Genomic DNA, 12,313 nt, shown 5'->3' with positions numbered 1-12,313 from the left:
TACCCCTTCCCAGGTACTACTAGACTATTTTAGGGCTTATCTATGTCCACTCAAACATTTGCTGATATTGACATAAGGGAACGGAATTGGTGAGAGAAATGTGACTCCAGGAATCCCTGTTGCCAGGCACAGGGAACCAGGAATGCTGTACTTGTTTCTCTTCCAAGTTAGGATGGCATATGTCCAACTTGGGATAGATTATCTATGTTTTAGTTATGACTTGGCAGGAAGGCACATGACTTTAAAGAATCTGTATTTCAGATCTCTGTCTCACAGTAGGTGCTTCACTCACCAGAGCATCTGTTTCCCTAACAATTCTGCTTTCCAATCCCACAAATTGAACGGGTTAGCAAGCAGTCTCCCTCTGAGCTGCATCCCCAGCCCATACCAGACATTGGTACTAATAGCTCTCAGTAATCAAAGTTTGCTTAGGATTCCAGCCATCTTTAAGATAATTTAGTGACTGGGAGTGGTAGCACATCCCAGCAATCAGGAGGCTGAGGCAGGTGGCCCCTGTGAGTTGGAGGCCAGTCTGTTCTGCATAGTAAGTTCAAGGACAGCCAGGGCTACATAATGAGACCTCAAAAGAAGAGAGAGAGAGAGAGAGAGAGAGAGAGAGAGAGAGAGAGAGAGAGAGAGAGAGAGACTGTTAAAATATAATACGCAGAGATTTACATAAAACAATCTAAGTATTTATAATCCAATAAACTGTAAGGCTCACTGCACAGAGGGGTTACCTAATGCCCAGAGAGTGAAATGCTACTAGGCAGTGAATAAAAGATAGGTCTAGTTCTTGACTACATCAGCTGGACACAGTGGTAGACCATGGTTAAGGCAGTTTAGATAGACATCAGAAACATGTTCGAATGTTTGTGGGTGCCTTGGGGACACTGTTCTGCCCTTCAAACTGCATCACATCACGGAGTCCCCACCAGGGGATGTGGAAACCGTGAGGTCTTCGGATGGCCTTGCTGCTGCCCCAGCTCCATGAGTAGTGGCGTGACACCGCAGCATACATTTGTTCCTATTTTGAGATTGGATAGTGGCACACATCCTGCATCTCTTGATGACCACTAACTTCAAATCCTACTTGAGGTTCTTTATATTTCACCTTTTTTGCTTAGAGAATCACATTTTCTCAGAGATTCTATTTATTTATATTCTTTAGGTCTAGAATATTGTGGGCAATTTAAAGTTTTGTGTTTGCGGGGAAAACCAGATTTATTTAGGTCATAAAAGATAATTCTGTAATTACATTCCAGAAACATAACATCACTTTAGTGTTTTTCTTGGCCAGGCCTGACATCATGTGCTTTCTCCTGCAACTTTCTGTTGGGTTTTATAAACTTACACCTCTCATCTACAAAACAGAGAAATCTGTTTTGTAGCCTAGTTTGCATATAAAGATTGACTAAAGTGTGGTCTACGTATTAGTGAAGTGAGTGCCTTGCCATCTTAGCCAGCGTCTGACGCAGAGGTGGACTGCTGTCCCATCTGCACTGTGGCAGTGGATGGAAATGCCCACCAGTAGGCGGAGAGTATTCAGTCAGCCCCCTCAAGGCCTTCACACCAAGCAGGATAAAAATTACAGCCGTGGTACTGTGTTCTTACCCAGGCTGTTCCACTCCATTTCACTTCATGGAAACCAATTGCTAAGTTTTATTTTCTGCCTAGTTTGAACTGTTATCGGTCCAACATGACACTTTCTTCTCCGGTGACCTCTTCGAGGTGCTGGTTTTTTTTTCTTTCAGCAGAACCCATTATCAGACCCAGGAACAAGGAGTCGGCAGAGGCCCCTGACGACAGCAGGATGAGAGGGGCAGGAAGAGTGTGTTTTGTAATGGTTTTTTTCACCCCGAGGACTGAAGTAAAGACACAGATTAACATACATCTGTTTTTATTTATGTGTATGTGTGTCTATATGTATGTGTGATGTCTTTTAGGGGGAACTTGAACGGCAGCTTTTACAAGCAAATCCAATTCTGGAGTCATTTGGAAATGCGAAGACTGTGAAAAATGATAACTCATCTCGCTTCGTAAGTTGAAGAGCCCCCAAAAACTTGGACTTCCTCGGGTTTCTCATGAAATGTCTACTATGATTTGAGCAAATGAATTGATTTTTCTTTTTAGATTTCAAGAAAGGCTAAATTGATAAATGTAGAATTACTCCTAGTAGCCACATATGAAAGTAATTTTAGTGTATTTCAGTTCATATGTTTTTTATACGAACACATAATTGTACAAGCACTCTTTGCCTTTGCCAGTTATTCTTTTATGGGAATTGGCATAGATGGTGTGTGCTGGCTAGTTTTATGTCAGCTTCACATTTAGTGGTCTGAGAGGACAGAGCCTCAGTTGAGAAAAAGTCCCCATAAGGCTGTGCTGAAGGCAAGCCTGGAGGCTATTTTCTTAATTAGTGATTGATTGGGAGTGGGGACCCAGCCCATTGTGGGTATTGCCATTCTTAGGGTGGTGGATCTGAGTTCTATAAGAAAGGAAGTTGAGCAGGCCATGAGGAAGGAGCAAGCCAGTGCTCTTAACCGCTGGGCCATCTCCAGCCATTGGAGAGGGTGTGGGTATGCTGTTGATATCTATTGGGTAGAGGTCAGAGATGCTGATAAGCATCCCATAATACATAGGGCAGTTCCCACAACTGAACTACCTGACCCCAAATGTCAGTTATGCTAAAGTTGAAATTTTCTACTCTTGAATGTACATGCAGATTATAGGTCAAACCAAACTAACACTCATGGAGTTTATTTGTAAAGTATACATGAGAGTACTGGTTGGTTTTGTCAGTTTGACACAAGCTGGTGTCACCTGAGTAGAGGGAAGAGGAGTTGCTCTTCTTAGATTGGTCTGTGGGTGTGTCTACAGGCATTTCCTTGATTAGTGATGGGTTGATGTGGGAGGGCCCAGCCCACTTGGAGTGGTGTCATCCCTTGGAAGGTAGGCTTACGAAAGCAAGCTGACTAAGCCAGTAAACAGCAGCCTTCCGTGGTCTGCTTCAGTTCTGCCTGCAGGTTTCTGCCTGAGTGATTAAGGCAGTATTCTTAGATATAACCCTCATTCAACCAAAAGACAAAGGTATTTCCAAGTTGTCCACGTTTTTTGTCCAGTACTGGGGATTTCCTTTTTCATTTGTTTTCAGTTTCTTAGACATGGGTTAGTTTTCCGCTAGTATCATAAGGTGTTAGCTACACAGCACTAAAACAGGTATCTGATTTTAGTCATTTCAAAAATTTATTATGTAATTAATTTCACTGAGTGAGTACAGTTCAGTTAAGATACCCTTTCCATATTCCTCTGTGGGTGTTTACTTTGGTTCTTAGAGGACTTGAAAGTAACCAGTGATCATGACTTAGTTTTAAATTTGAGTATTAGTTTATTGTGAAGCTCAATTAATTATTAAGCATCTATTCTTTGCCAAGCAATTCTGCTGTTGAATTGGTTTCTCTGTGAACGTCTTCTAGAGCTCTAAAGTTTAGCAGACTCTAAATGAAATTTTATCTTTTGGAATTTGTTCCATTGTGTCTTACATTGAATCAAACAGTTGCTTAAGCTTAAAGCAAAATAAAAACAGCAAAAACCTGGGAAGTTAAAATACCTAGGAATTCAGGTCTTTTTGCTTGGACCATATCCCAGCTAATAGTGAATCCAGTTGATTAAACCTCCAGAATGTGTTTGAGATCTGCCCACATTGCTCCCAGCTCCCTGGCTGTCTGAACGCCATCTGAGAAGTTCTCTGTCATTCCTGCTTGCAACCTGAATATTTCCCTCCCCGCTCTCGGCAGCCAGTAATTACACTCCATCTTCTCACCACAGTCAGTAGCCAATTACTTTGATTGCCATCCCTCCCGTGAGAATGTGAGAGCTCAGCCTGGAGGAACCTTGTCTGTCTTGTTCCCCACTGTGCCCTTGGTTCCAGCACTGTGCCTCACAATATAAGCAGATATATTTATAGGATCCATTTAATCAAAATGCCACTAAATGCCAGTGACACTCTAGGCCTGGGGAATGTCTCATTGGGCAAACCAGAGTCCTGCCCCGTAGGACTTACCTTCATTTTCCTGGAAATGTTAATATTCTCGGTGATATGCCATATCATGTACTGTTTACTCTGTGTTACAGTCTAACAATGTGTACGTTCCTGTTTTAGGACTGTGGGTTGCATTTGTCCCCATGGACAGGCCAGGTCTTGGGTTAGAACTGGGGTCATCCTGAATGTGATTTAATGTTAAAAGATGAGCTGTGTGTGCACAGAGGTCTCATGCAGATGAGCTGTGTGCAGTGAGATTTCATGTGGTCATTGTTTACAAGCCACATGTGTGCAGTGAGAATATTTGAGACTGTAAACTCTGTGAGCTTTAGGAGCCATTTGGTTCCATTTCTTTGATCTGATATAGCCGGCTAATTTCCTGAAGACTATCTTTTCTTCTAAAGACGCTAGCATGTGGTTTGCATTAAGGGATTCTTCAGGAGAGCATTACCCGTATGAAAATAATCATCCACAGTTAGGCCAGTCCTGTTTATGAGAAGTGAGATTCATTCCAGATGGAGGCGATTTATAGACAACGGCTTTCTCATAATGAAACTTTGAAACAGGACTTTGGCTTGACATGGTTGTTTGAAGCCGCAGATAGATCTCTCAGAAAGCTATTATTTCTTTATTAATTGTGTTCTGCTGCTAAGCCAACCTGAGCCAGTGTGGCAGTTCACAGCTCTGCTGTCCCCTCTGGTAGATAATTAGCCCCCAGTAGTCAGAGCAGGGTGAGGGCATGGGAGTCTCTCCCCGATTTGATTCTTGGATTGCAGTGAAATGAAGTCACAGGTTTACACCTTCGCATGTAATACAAACATTAAAAAGCCCCGAATTCTCTGAACAAAGCTATCCCTGGAAGGTCAACTGTAGCTCATGGGACAGTATCGGAGATGAAGTACAGTCTGTGTCCGTGGCATCCCAGATCAGCCGCTGCATGCACGCTCAGCCTTTTCCAGCCAAACCTGCGGAGCTCCAAGTGCCAGACCTCTGGGCTGCCTGGAGTCTTGACATCTTCTTCACACCTAGGTAGAGTGGGCATTTTTAGTTAGGTTGGTCCTTAACTCCTAACATAGCTCGTCCTATGCGTGTGGTTTCTGATAATAATTACATTAAGTACTAGGCCACTTAGTTCACATGCAAACTCATTTTAGTAACATCAAAGCTTTTGGAGTGGTTTGGAGATTAGGATAATTGAAACATTTGAGGTGGCCATCTGGCCTTTGGATTAAACCCTAGCCACTACTCCTCAGATGATCTTTCTTTTGTTTAAGGAAAATGGCTGCTCCAGATAATGGAATTTAAAATGGAGTACGTGCACATCACGATCCACGCTCAGGTGTTTAATGTAAAACATGGCTCACGTATGATCGAGTTAGATGCCAAACTAGCAAAGGAAAAATAATTACAGAGTATAAAACAAACTGCCTTTCCCTGAAGTAGCTGCTAACTAATAATTCGTTATGCTTAATAACTCCAGGTGCTTGATAGCCACTCCGGAAAAGTTCCCGGAGGTTTGTCCGTTCAGGACAAGTGTTAACTAAGTAAGATAATGACATTTTCTTTATGGAGTTAAGAGGGGGCAGGCTGGCCTGTGAAGATGAAATTCCTAACAACTGTGTTTTAAGGCTGGGGTGTAGTTCAGCGTTACTGTCCAGCACTTGGAAGGCCTCATGTTTAGGCCTTAAGCTAGGGGGAAAGTGCTTCTCATGGAGACAGAGTTCCAGGTTTCTGTTTGGAATACTCTGAACAGCATTTCCAACAGGCCAGGTACAGCCGAGGATAGCTCTGACTGCCGTGCAGTGGACGGTCATATTCGTGGCCTTTTTCCTTGGCTTTTTTTTTTTTAATTGGTAAGATTCCGGTTGATCATTAGAAGTACCATAGTCTGAACTTTATGAAGGGGAGGGTATATTTAGCATGGATTTCTTCACTTAATAATTAAGAGATAGAGGACCCACATAAAACTAAGACTCTTGTTTCTTGGTTTAGTCTGGATTTGTGTTTCCCTGGAAACATCCCCCACCTGAGTTCTTGGCAGCCTCACCTGGAACAATGGCGCATCTGCTGGCCCGCTTTTCTCCTAATTTGCCAAGATATTCAATGTTAAGGGGAATTTAAGTTTTGGGTTATTTGAGGATATTCAGTAAAATGTTGCGTTTTGAAATTTCACTTTTATCACATTGTTAAGAGTCTATGCATGATCGCCATTTGGCTTAAGACTGTTGTTTTATGTTTTTGAGATAGAGTCGATTCTAGGACTTTGGCGGTAACCTTGTGCTGGTTTTAAAAAGGCTAGTTCCTTTTGAGGGGAAGTGGAGAAGGCATAGGGGAGGAGGCATTCACGCTCCCTCCTTCTTTCACCCCTGCATCCCTGCCTCTCTGGAGTCCCGCCTTTGACTCTGCTTGGTTCTTTACCTTCACCCCAGGGACCATTCTTGGCCCCCACTGCAATGGCAGAGAGACTGTGGACCCAGTTAGGAAAAGCTAACTTTTCCTAGGGAACTGATGAGGGACTGGAACACTGCATGATGAGAACGCCATTGTTGACCTGAGTAGGTACCTGAATAGCTAAATTATTTAAAACAGTCTCTTGTAGATTAATGATTATGAAAACCAAAACCTGAATTTTCTTCCATTTCTCTTTGGAGTCTGATATTCTTTCTCTAATCCCCCATTTCCTTGTCCCTAAAAGTCTGTCTTCTGTGTTGAGCTGTATCACTTTTACCCTCCGGTTCCAACCACCATTATCCTAACGTGCATGATTTCATTCTTCTTTCTGCTCAAATCAGACTCCATTGTATGTACATATCTACACACAACTCCACTGTATGTACATATAACTTCACTGTATATATATATGCACAGTACCGTGCATATATGTATGACTCCACTGTATATGCATATGCACATAACTCCACTTTATGTATATTTCTATACATGATTTCACTGTATGTGCATGTAACTTCATGTATATACATATATACATAACTTCATGGTATGTGCATATCTACACATACATCTATTGACAGGCACCTAGGCTGACTCCATGTCCTGACCTTGTGAATGTCACCATGATAAGCATGGGTATGAAGGTGTTCCTTGTGGACCAGCTTTGTTTTCCAGTTAAGCGCCATGCTGTTAGCACTCCGTAAAGAAGCTGGACCTATCGTCAGGAGGTTAATCCTTGCCTGTTCCTCCTTTTGGAGGGCAGACAGAAAATGATGAGTGGAGCTTGCATGATTTGCTGATTAGCATCTCCGTGTAGCCAGGACCTGACAACATCCTGGTTGCTCCTATCTGATTCTCTGACGATCACACTTATTTTCTGCGTGCAAATTGATAGAACATTCTAAGTAGGTGTTTAGTTTCATAACTTATTTTGTCACTGGTTATAAGCTTGGCTAGGTTTCTTTTTTAATAATTGTCTTTTGTCTTAATCATCTGTTTGCTCATATTTCTTATCTGTTGCAAAAAGATTTAAAATAAAAATTTAAAAAAATAAAAAGAAGTTGGACCTGTTGGTGTAAGCTGTAAGCTAGTGTTACTAGATATAATGTATTCATGGCTGGACTGTTTTCTTAAGTAGGAAATAGGTGATACTGATTATCTTGATGAACCTTCCTGCGGTGTTTAAACAAGAGGCTTGAGAACTGTTTGCTTGGGCAGTTCTGGCAATGTGTTGTGGCCTTGGAATAAAAGCATTGTCTTTTGACTACTGTCTCTTAAAATAGCAAGTCTTAATTAATTCAGTGAGCTATTGTGTGGCTAGAACAGCTGTTGAAAATTTATGGAGAATTTGAACCCACTTTTATAACATCAGGACCCAATTTTAGTTTCTGAAGTTTTTGTACCATTAACTATCCATATGGAGTAATGGTTTAACTTTATTCTTTCTTGCAGTGCAGGCAGGGGATCTTCCCAGGAACAAAGACAAAATAAACTTATCTTTAAAAATGGAATCAAATGCACTGTCTTGTAATTAGCATATGGATCCACTGAACCGTTTTCTAAATCTTAGAAACAGATGGAGTGTTAGTGATCTTATTCTTATTCTGTATTGAAACATTGTGTTGTTTCATCATCTAAGGAATTGGATCATTGTTATTAAGTTTTATCAGTTATGTTAAAGAGATTAAAACCACAGTTGGAGATAGAGCCAGTTGATGGCATGCTTGTTTAGCATGTTCAAGACCCTGAGTTCAAGCCCCAGCATCCCATGCCTGATGTTTAAAATTATAAGAATACTGGGATTGGAGCTTGGAAGAATAGTTCAGTGGTTAAGAGCACTTGCTGTTCTTATTGAGGACCTGAGTTTGGTTCCTTAGCACCCACGTCCAGTGGGTCATAACAACCTGCAACTCCAGTTCCTAAGAATCTGATAGCTTCTACTGGCTTCTCTGGACTCTTGCATACATGTGGTACACATAAACCCATGTAGTAACCACACACATATACAAATAAATAATAAAAAGAATAATGGGATTGCCTGGGAGACTAATGTGGTAACTAGTGCATCATCTTTAAGTTGGTGTATGTCTTAGTTACGGCTCCGTTGCTGTGACAGACACCATGACCGAGGCAGCTAATAGAAAGCATTTAGTTGAGGGCTTGCGTACAGTGTCAGAGAGTGGATCATATCATGGTGAGTGAGGTGGTGGGCGGGCAGGCAGGCAGGCATGGCACTGGAGCAGTAGCTAGGAACTCACATTTGTTCAGATCTGCGGGTTAGAAACAGGTAGAAAAAGCAAGACTATTGAAACCTCAAAGCCTACCCCAGGGACACACGCCTCCTAATCCTTCCTAAACAGTCCATCACCTAGGGACCAAGCATTCAGATGGCCTGTGAGGGCCATTCTCATCCACATCAGCACAGCCTGTTTCTCAGTATGTAAGAAAGTGTGAAAGAAGACTAGACATTCCTTTTGTAAGCCGTTTTAACTTTCTGGAACCGTATTGAAAACCCAGAAGTTTGTCTTGTATGTTCTTGTATATGAACGTATGTGATAAGGCTCACCGTGAACCAAAGCCAAAGGCAGCTGTATATATGTGATTCATATGGCAACTCATCAAAGCATTTTTCATTTCCCCCCGGGTTTAGAAGCAGCTCCCTCAGAGTAGGGTCCCTGAGTCTCCACTGATGGAAATTAGTGCTATTTTCACCAGTGTCAGTACTTCCTAACAGTTCTAGAATAAGCCCTTCTCAGTCATTGCTCATGTTCCGGTTTCATCGAGTATTTAATTTGGCCTTTTATATCTTATAAATATAGTAAGCTGCAATCAGGTTTATCTTAGTCTCGCCTCTCCTGTTTCCATTCTGTCTTTACTAGTTTGGGTACTCAGTGTACTAGTTTGAGTACTATCAAAGAATTATGAAACAATCCCTGTTTTCTCTTGCTCCAAATGTTTTTTTTTTCTTTTTTTTTTTTCTATCCTCCCCTACAAATGTTTTTGTCTGTCTGTTTGTGGTGGGAATGCTGGGGTGCAAACTGTCCTTGCTGGGCCAACATTCTGTGACTGACCCTTGTCCCCAGCCCGTTCTCTCCTAAGGGTATATAAGGGGTCAAGCTGCTTCATGTTTATAAAACTGCTTAGCATTTTGGACGAACTGTCCTGCCTTGCTACTTTTTATTATTGGGCCTGCTCAAGTTTCCTCACTCTCCACTTTTTAGTGGATCTCTGTTCTCCTTCCATTTACAACTTCAGCCCAAACAGTTGGAGTCTAGCTTTGCTGTTCTTCTGAGAGGCCTCCTGCCTCAGTCTACTTTGGAGAACTTTCAAGCCCTAACTGGTAGGGAGGGGTTCATTCCTTTACTACTTTCCTGCCTTTTAAAATTTTACTAATCTTTTTCCTGTATGTGTATGTGCCATGTATCTGTGCCGTGTACATGGGTGCCTGTGGGGGCTAGAGCAGGGTGCCGGGCCCTTGAAACTGGAGTTATGGGTGGTTGTGAGTCTGATGTGCCTTCTTGGAACCAGGCTCAGGGCCTCCGAGCCGTATTCTCCAGCTCATCTTATCCTTTCTACCAGTTTCTAGGTTTGTTATATCACAGTCTAGGACAATGGTCTATCCTGCTGTTGCTCTTTTAAATTGGTGAGGTTTTTCTTTGCCTTTGAGGAGGACATATTGTCTTGTTCTACTATAATACTTGGGTCCTCTGTATCCTTACTTATCTCCAGTTTTCTCTCTCTCTTTTCAGGGCAAGTTTATTCGGATCAACTTTGATGTAACTGGCTATATTGTCGGGGCCAACATTGAAACATGTATCCTTTTTCGCAATTGCACGGTCCAAAATAATGGCTTCATTTTCCTGCAGCCTTAAGCAGCCATCTTTGATCACACCTGGTGGGAGGACGTAAGTGACATTGTGACACATGCAGGCATTTTCAGTTACTGGTTATCAGCTCCAAAATGGTGTGGATATTTTTGTTGTTGTTGTTGCTGCTGCTGCTGCTGTTGTTGTTGTTGTTGTTAAAGAAAGCAGGCCCCAGAGACTGGAAAGACGACTCAGAAGTTAGTAGCTCATGCTGCTATTGGATGGGATGCTGATTTGGTTCCCAGCATCCATGTCAGGCAGCTCACAACTGCATGCAACTCCATTTCCAGGGGATCCGCTGCCCTCTTCTGTCCTCCGTGGACATCTGTATACACATGGTGCACATAAATTCACACAGGCCCCCACGAGTATTCATAAATATAAATGGCAAGTCTTTAGAACCAGCCCCAAACTTGTGGGGCTGAGAGTCCCACACTCCGTGGTGTATGACTGGACAGCTGTGGTTGTTAGATCATTGTTTACCATACTATGATGATTCTGGCTGTGCCTCTGTTCAATGAGACAAACCTATGGAATTATAGAGTTAAAGTAATTTAATAAAGTCATAGCAAAGTCAGGACGTAACAGATACATAGAGTAATCCTAAGATATATCATTGCGTAGAATGGCCTGAAGAAACAATGGGTACATATGACACAAACTTAGGGGGACTGTGAATATAGCTCAGTTGGTAGGATATTTGCCAGCCCTAGATTTAGCCTTGTCATACCAAATTACTGTTTGGTTAGTGAGCTAATAAGTAACAATTAGTGAGATAATAATTTCCAGTGGTGGAAATTCATTTGCTATAAAAAAAGGCTAGGTGGGAAAGTTCCTGTGAACTAAGAATAGAATTTTGTACATTCAGAGCCAGGATGGGGATGATGATACAGTGACGGCGCCATTTAGCTCATTCATGGCCGTCTGTTAATAACGCCATTCATCGTCCTGTGTCTCACCAGATGATGAGACCATGGTGGAGGTAGTCTAAAAGTTCAGGCACCTTGCACTTACAGAATTAATTCATTTGGTAGCCCCAGGAAAGATGCAGCCCCAGAAGAGGTTATCAGTTTGGAAAACAGTGAACCAGATTGCATGAGCACCAGTGTGTCTGCGGACCCTCCGACACCACAGCAGCATCTAAGCACTGTGCAGAGGGCCCAGCGAGTCTCACACTGAGCTCTGCATTCGCAGACGGGTGTTCTTTGTCTCAAATTCAGGTGCTGCTTCCACAGAGTTCTGCGCTGGGAAGCACAGGCAGGTGGATAGCTTCAGTGCAGGGAACAAAAGACCCAGTGGTCAGTGTAGCAATGATGCCGAGGCCCTTGGGAGAAGAACCCCATGTGCAAAGATGGAGAGCCAGCACCTAGCACGTGCAAGGGTTTTTAGTCAGGGGAGTGTCACAGGAGCAGGATGGTCAGGCACATGTGTTCTGGGTCACGCTGTGATGGTTAATCTTGATTGTCAGCTTAATGGGGTTTAGAATCACCATAGAAACAACTGTCTAGGCAGGCCTGTGAAGGACTGTCTCTGCTTAGCTAAAGTGGCCGGTATGTACCATCCATGGACAGAGGTCCTGGATCTTTCCTTGAGTCACTTCTGTCCGGAACTGTGCCACAGCAATGAGAAGAGGAACACATACCAACTCTTTCTATTTTTAGCTCTTCATTCATTAACTGTCTCCTCTGGCTGCTTTCTCTGTGCCCGCTCCTTACCTGTAACCCTGTGATATCCTGGTGTTAGATGCTATCTACCTTAAGCAGCTCTATGGCATTCATGTTTATTAGCTTCCTTCATGTCCTGTGTAGTTCTGTGTGCTTTTAACACAGTCCACAGTACCACGTGGTGGGTGGGGTAGCAATGGGGTTGAAGGAGACACCTGTAATCTTTTCAGTTCCCTCCCAAATCAGTGCGTTTAGAAAACTAATAAGAATCATAAGCTGTGTTGTTTTTTGTC

General features: G+C 42.6%; 1 protein-coding gene and 1 non-coding gene across 4 annotated transcripts in view; both read left to right on the top strand.

Moving 5' to 3' along the window:
* Positions 1 to 12,313, top strand: part of Myh10 (myosin heavy chain 10) — a 130,839-nt gene that overhangs the window by 60,076 nt on the left and 58,450 nt on the right. For all 3 annotated transcript variants that reach the window (XM_087910490.1, XM_087910489.1, XM_087910491.1), the window contains exons 6-7: positions 1,944 to 2,036; positions 10,240 to 10,303. In XM_087910490.1, coding sequence (XP_087766616.1) covers positions 1,944 to 2,036; positions 10,240 to 10,303 — 157 coding nt within the window. The remainder of the gene's footprint in view (positions 1 to 1,943; positions 2,037 to 10,239; positions 10,304 to 12,313) is intronic.
* On the top strand, positions 7,209 to 7,344 carry LOC148120921 (U8 small nucleolar RNA). The gene has a single exon (XR_015738962.1). It is a non-coding gene; the product is annotated as a U8 small nucleolar RNA (small nucleolar RNA).

The sequence above is a fragment of the Myodes glareolus genome, chromosome 9 (genome assembly GCF_982192425.1).
Source record: "Myodes glareolus chromosome 9, mMyoGla1.1, whole genome shotgun sequence".
NCBI classification, from domain to species: domain Eukaryota; kingdom Metazoa; phylum Chordata; class Mammalia; order Rodentia; family Cricetidae; genus Myodes; species Myodes glareolus.
The sequence above is the reverse complement of the archived record's forward strand: the minus strand, read 5'-3'. Positions and strand labels throughout refer to the sequence as shown.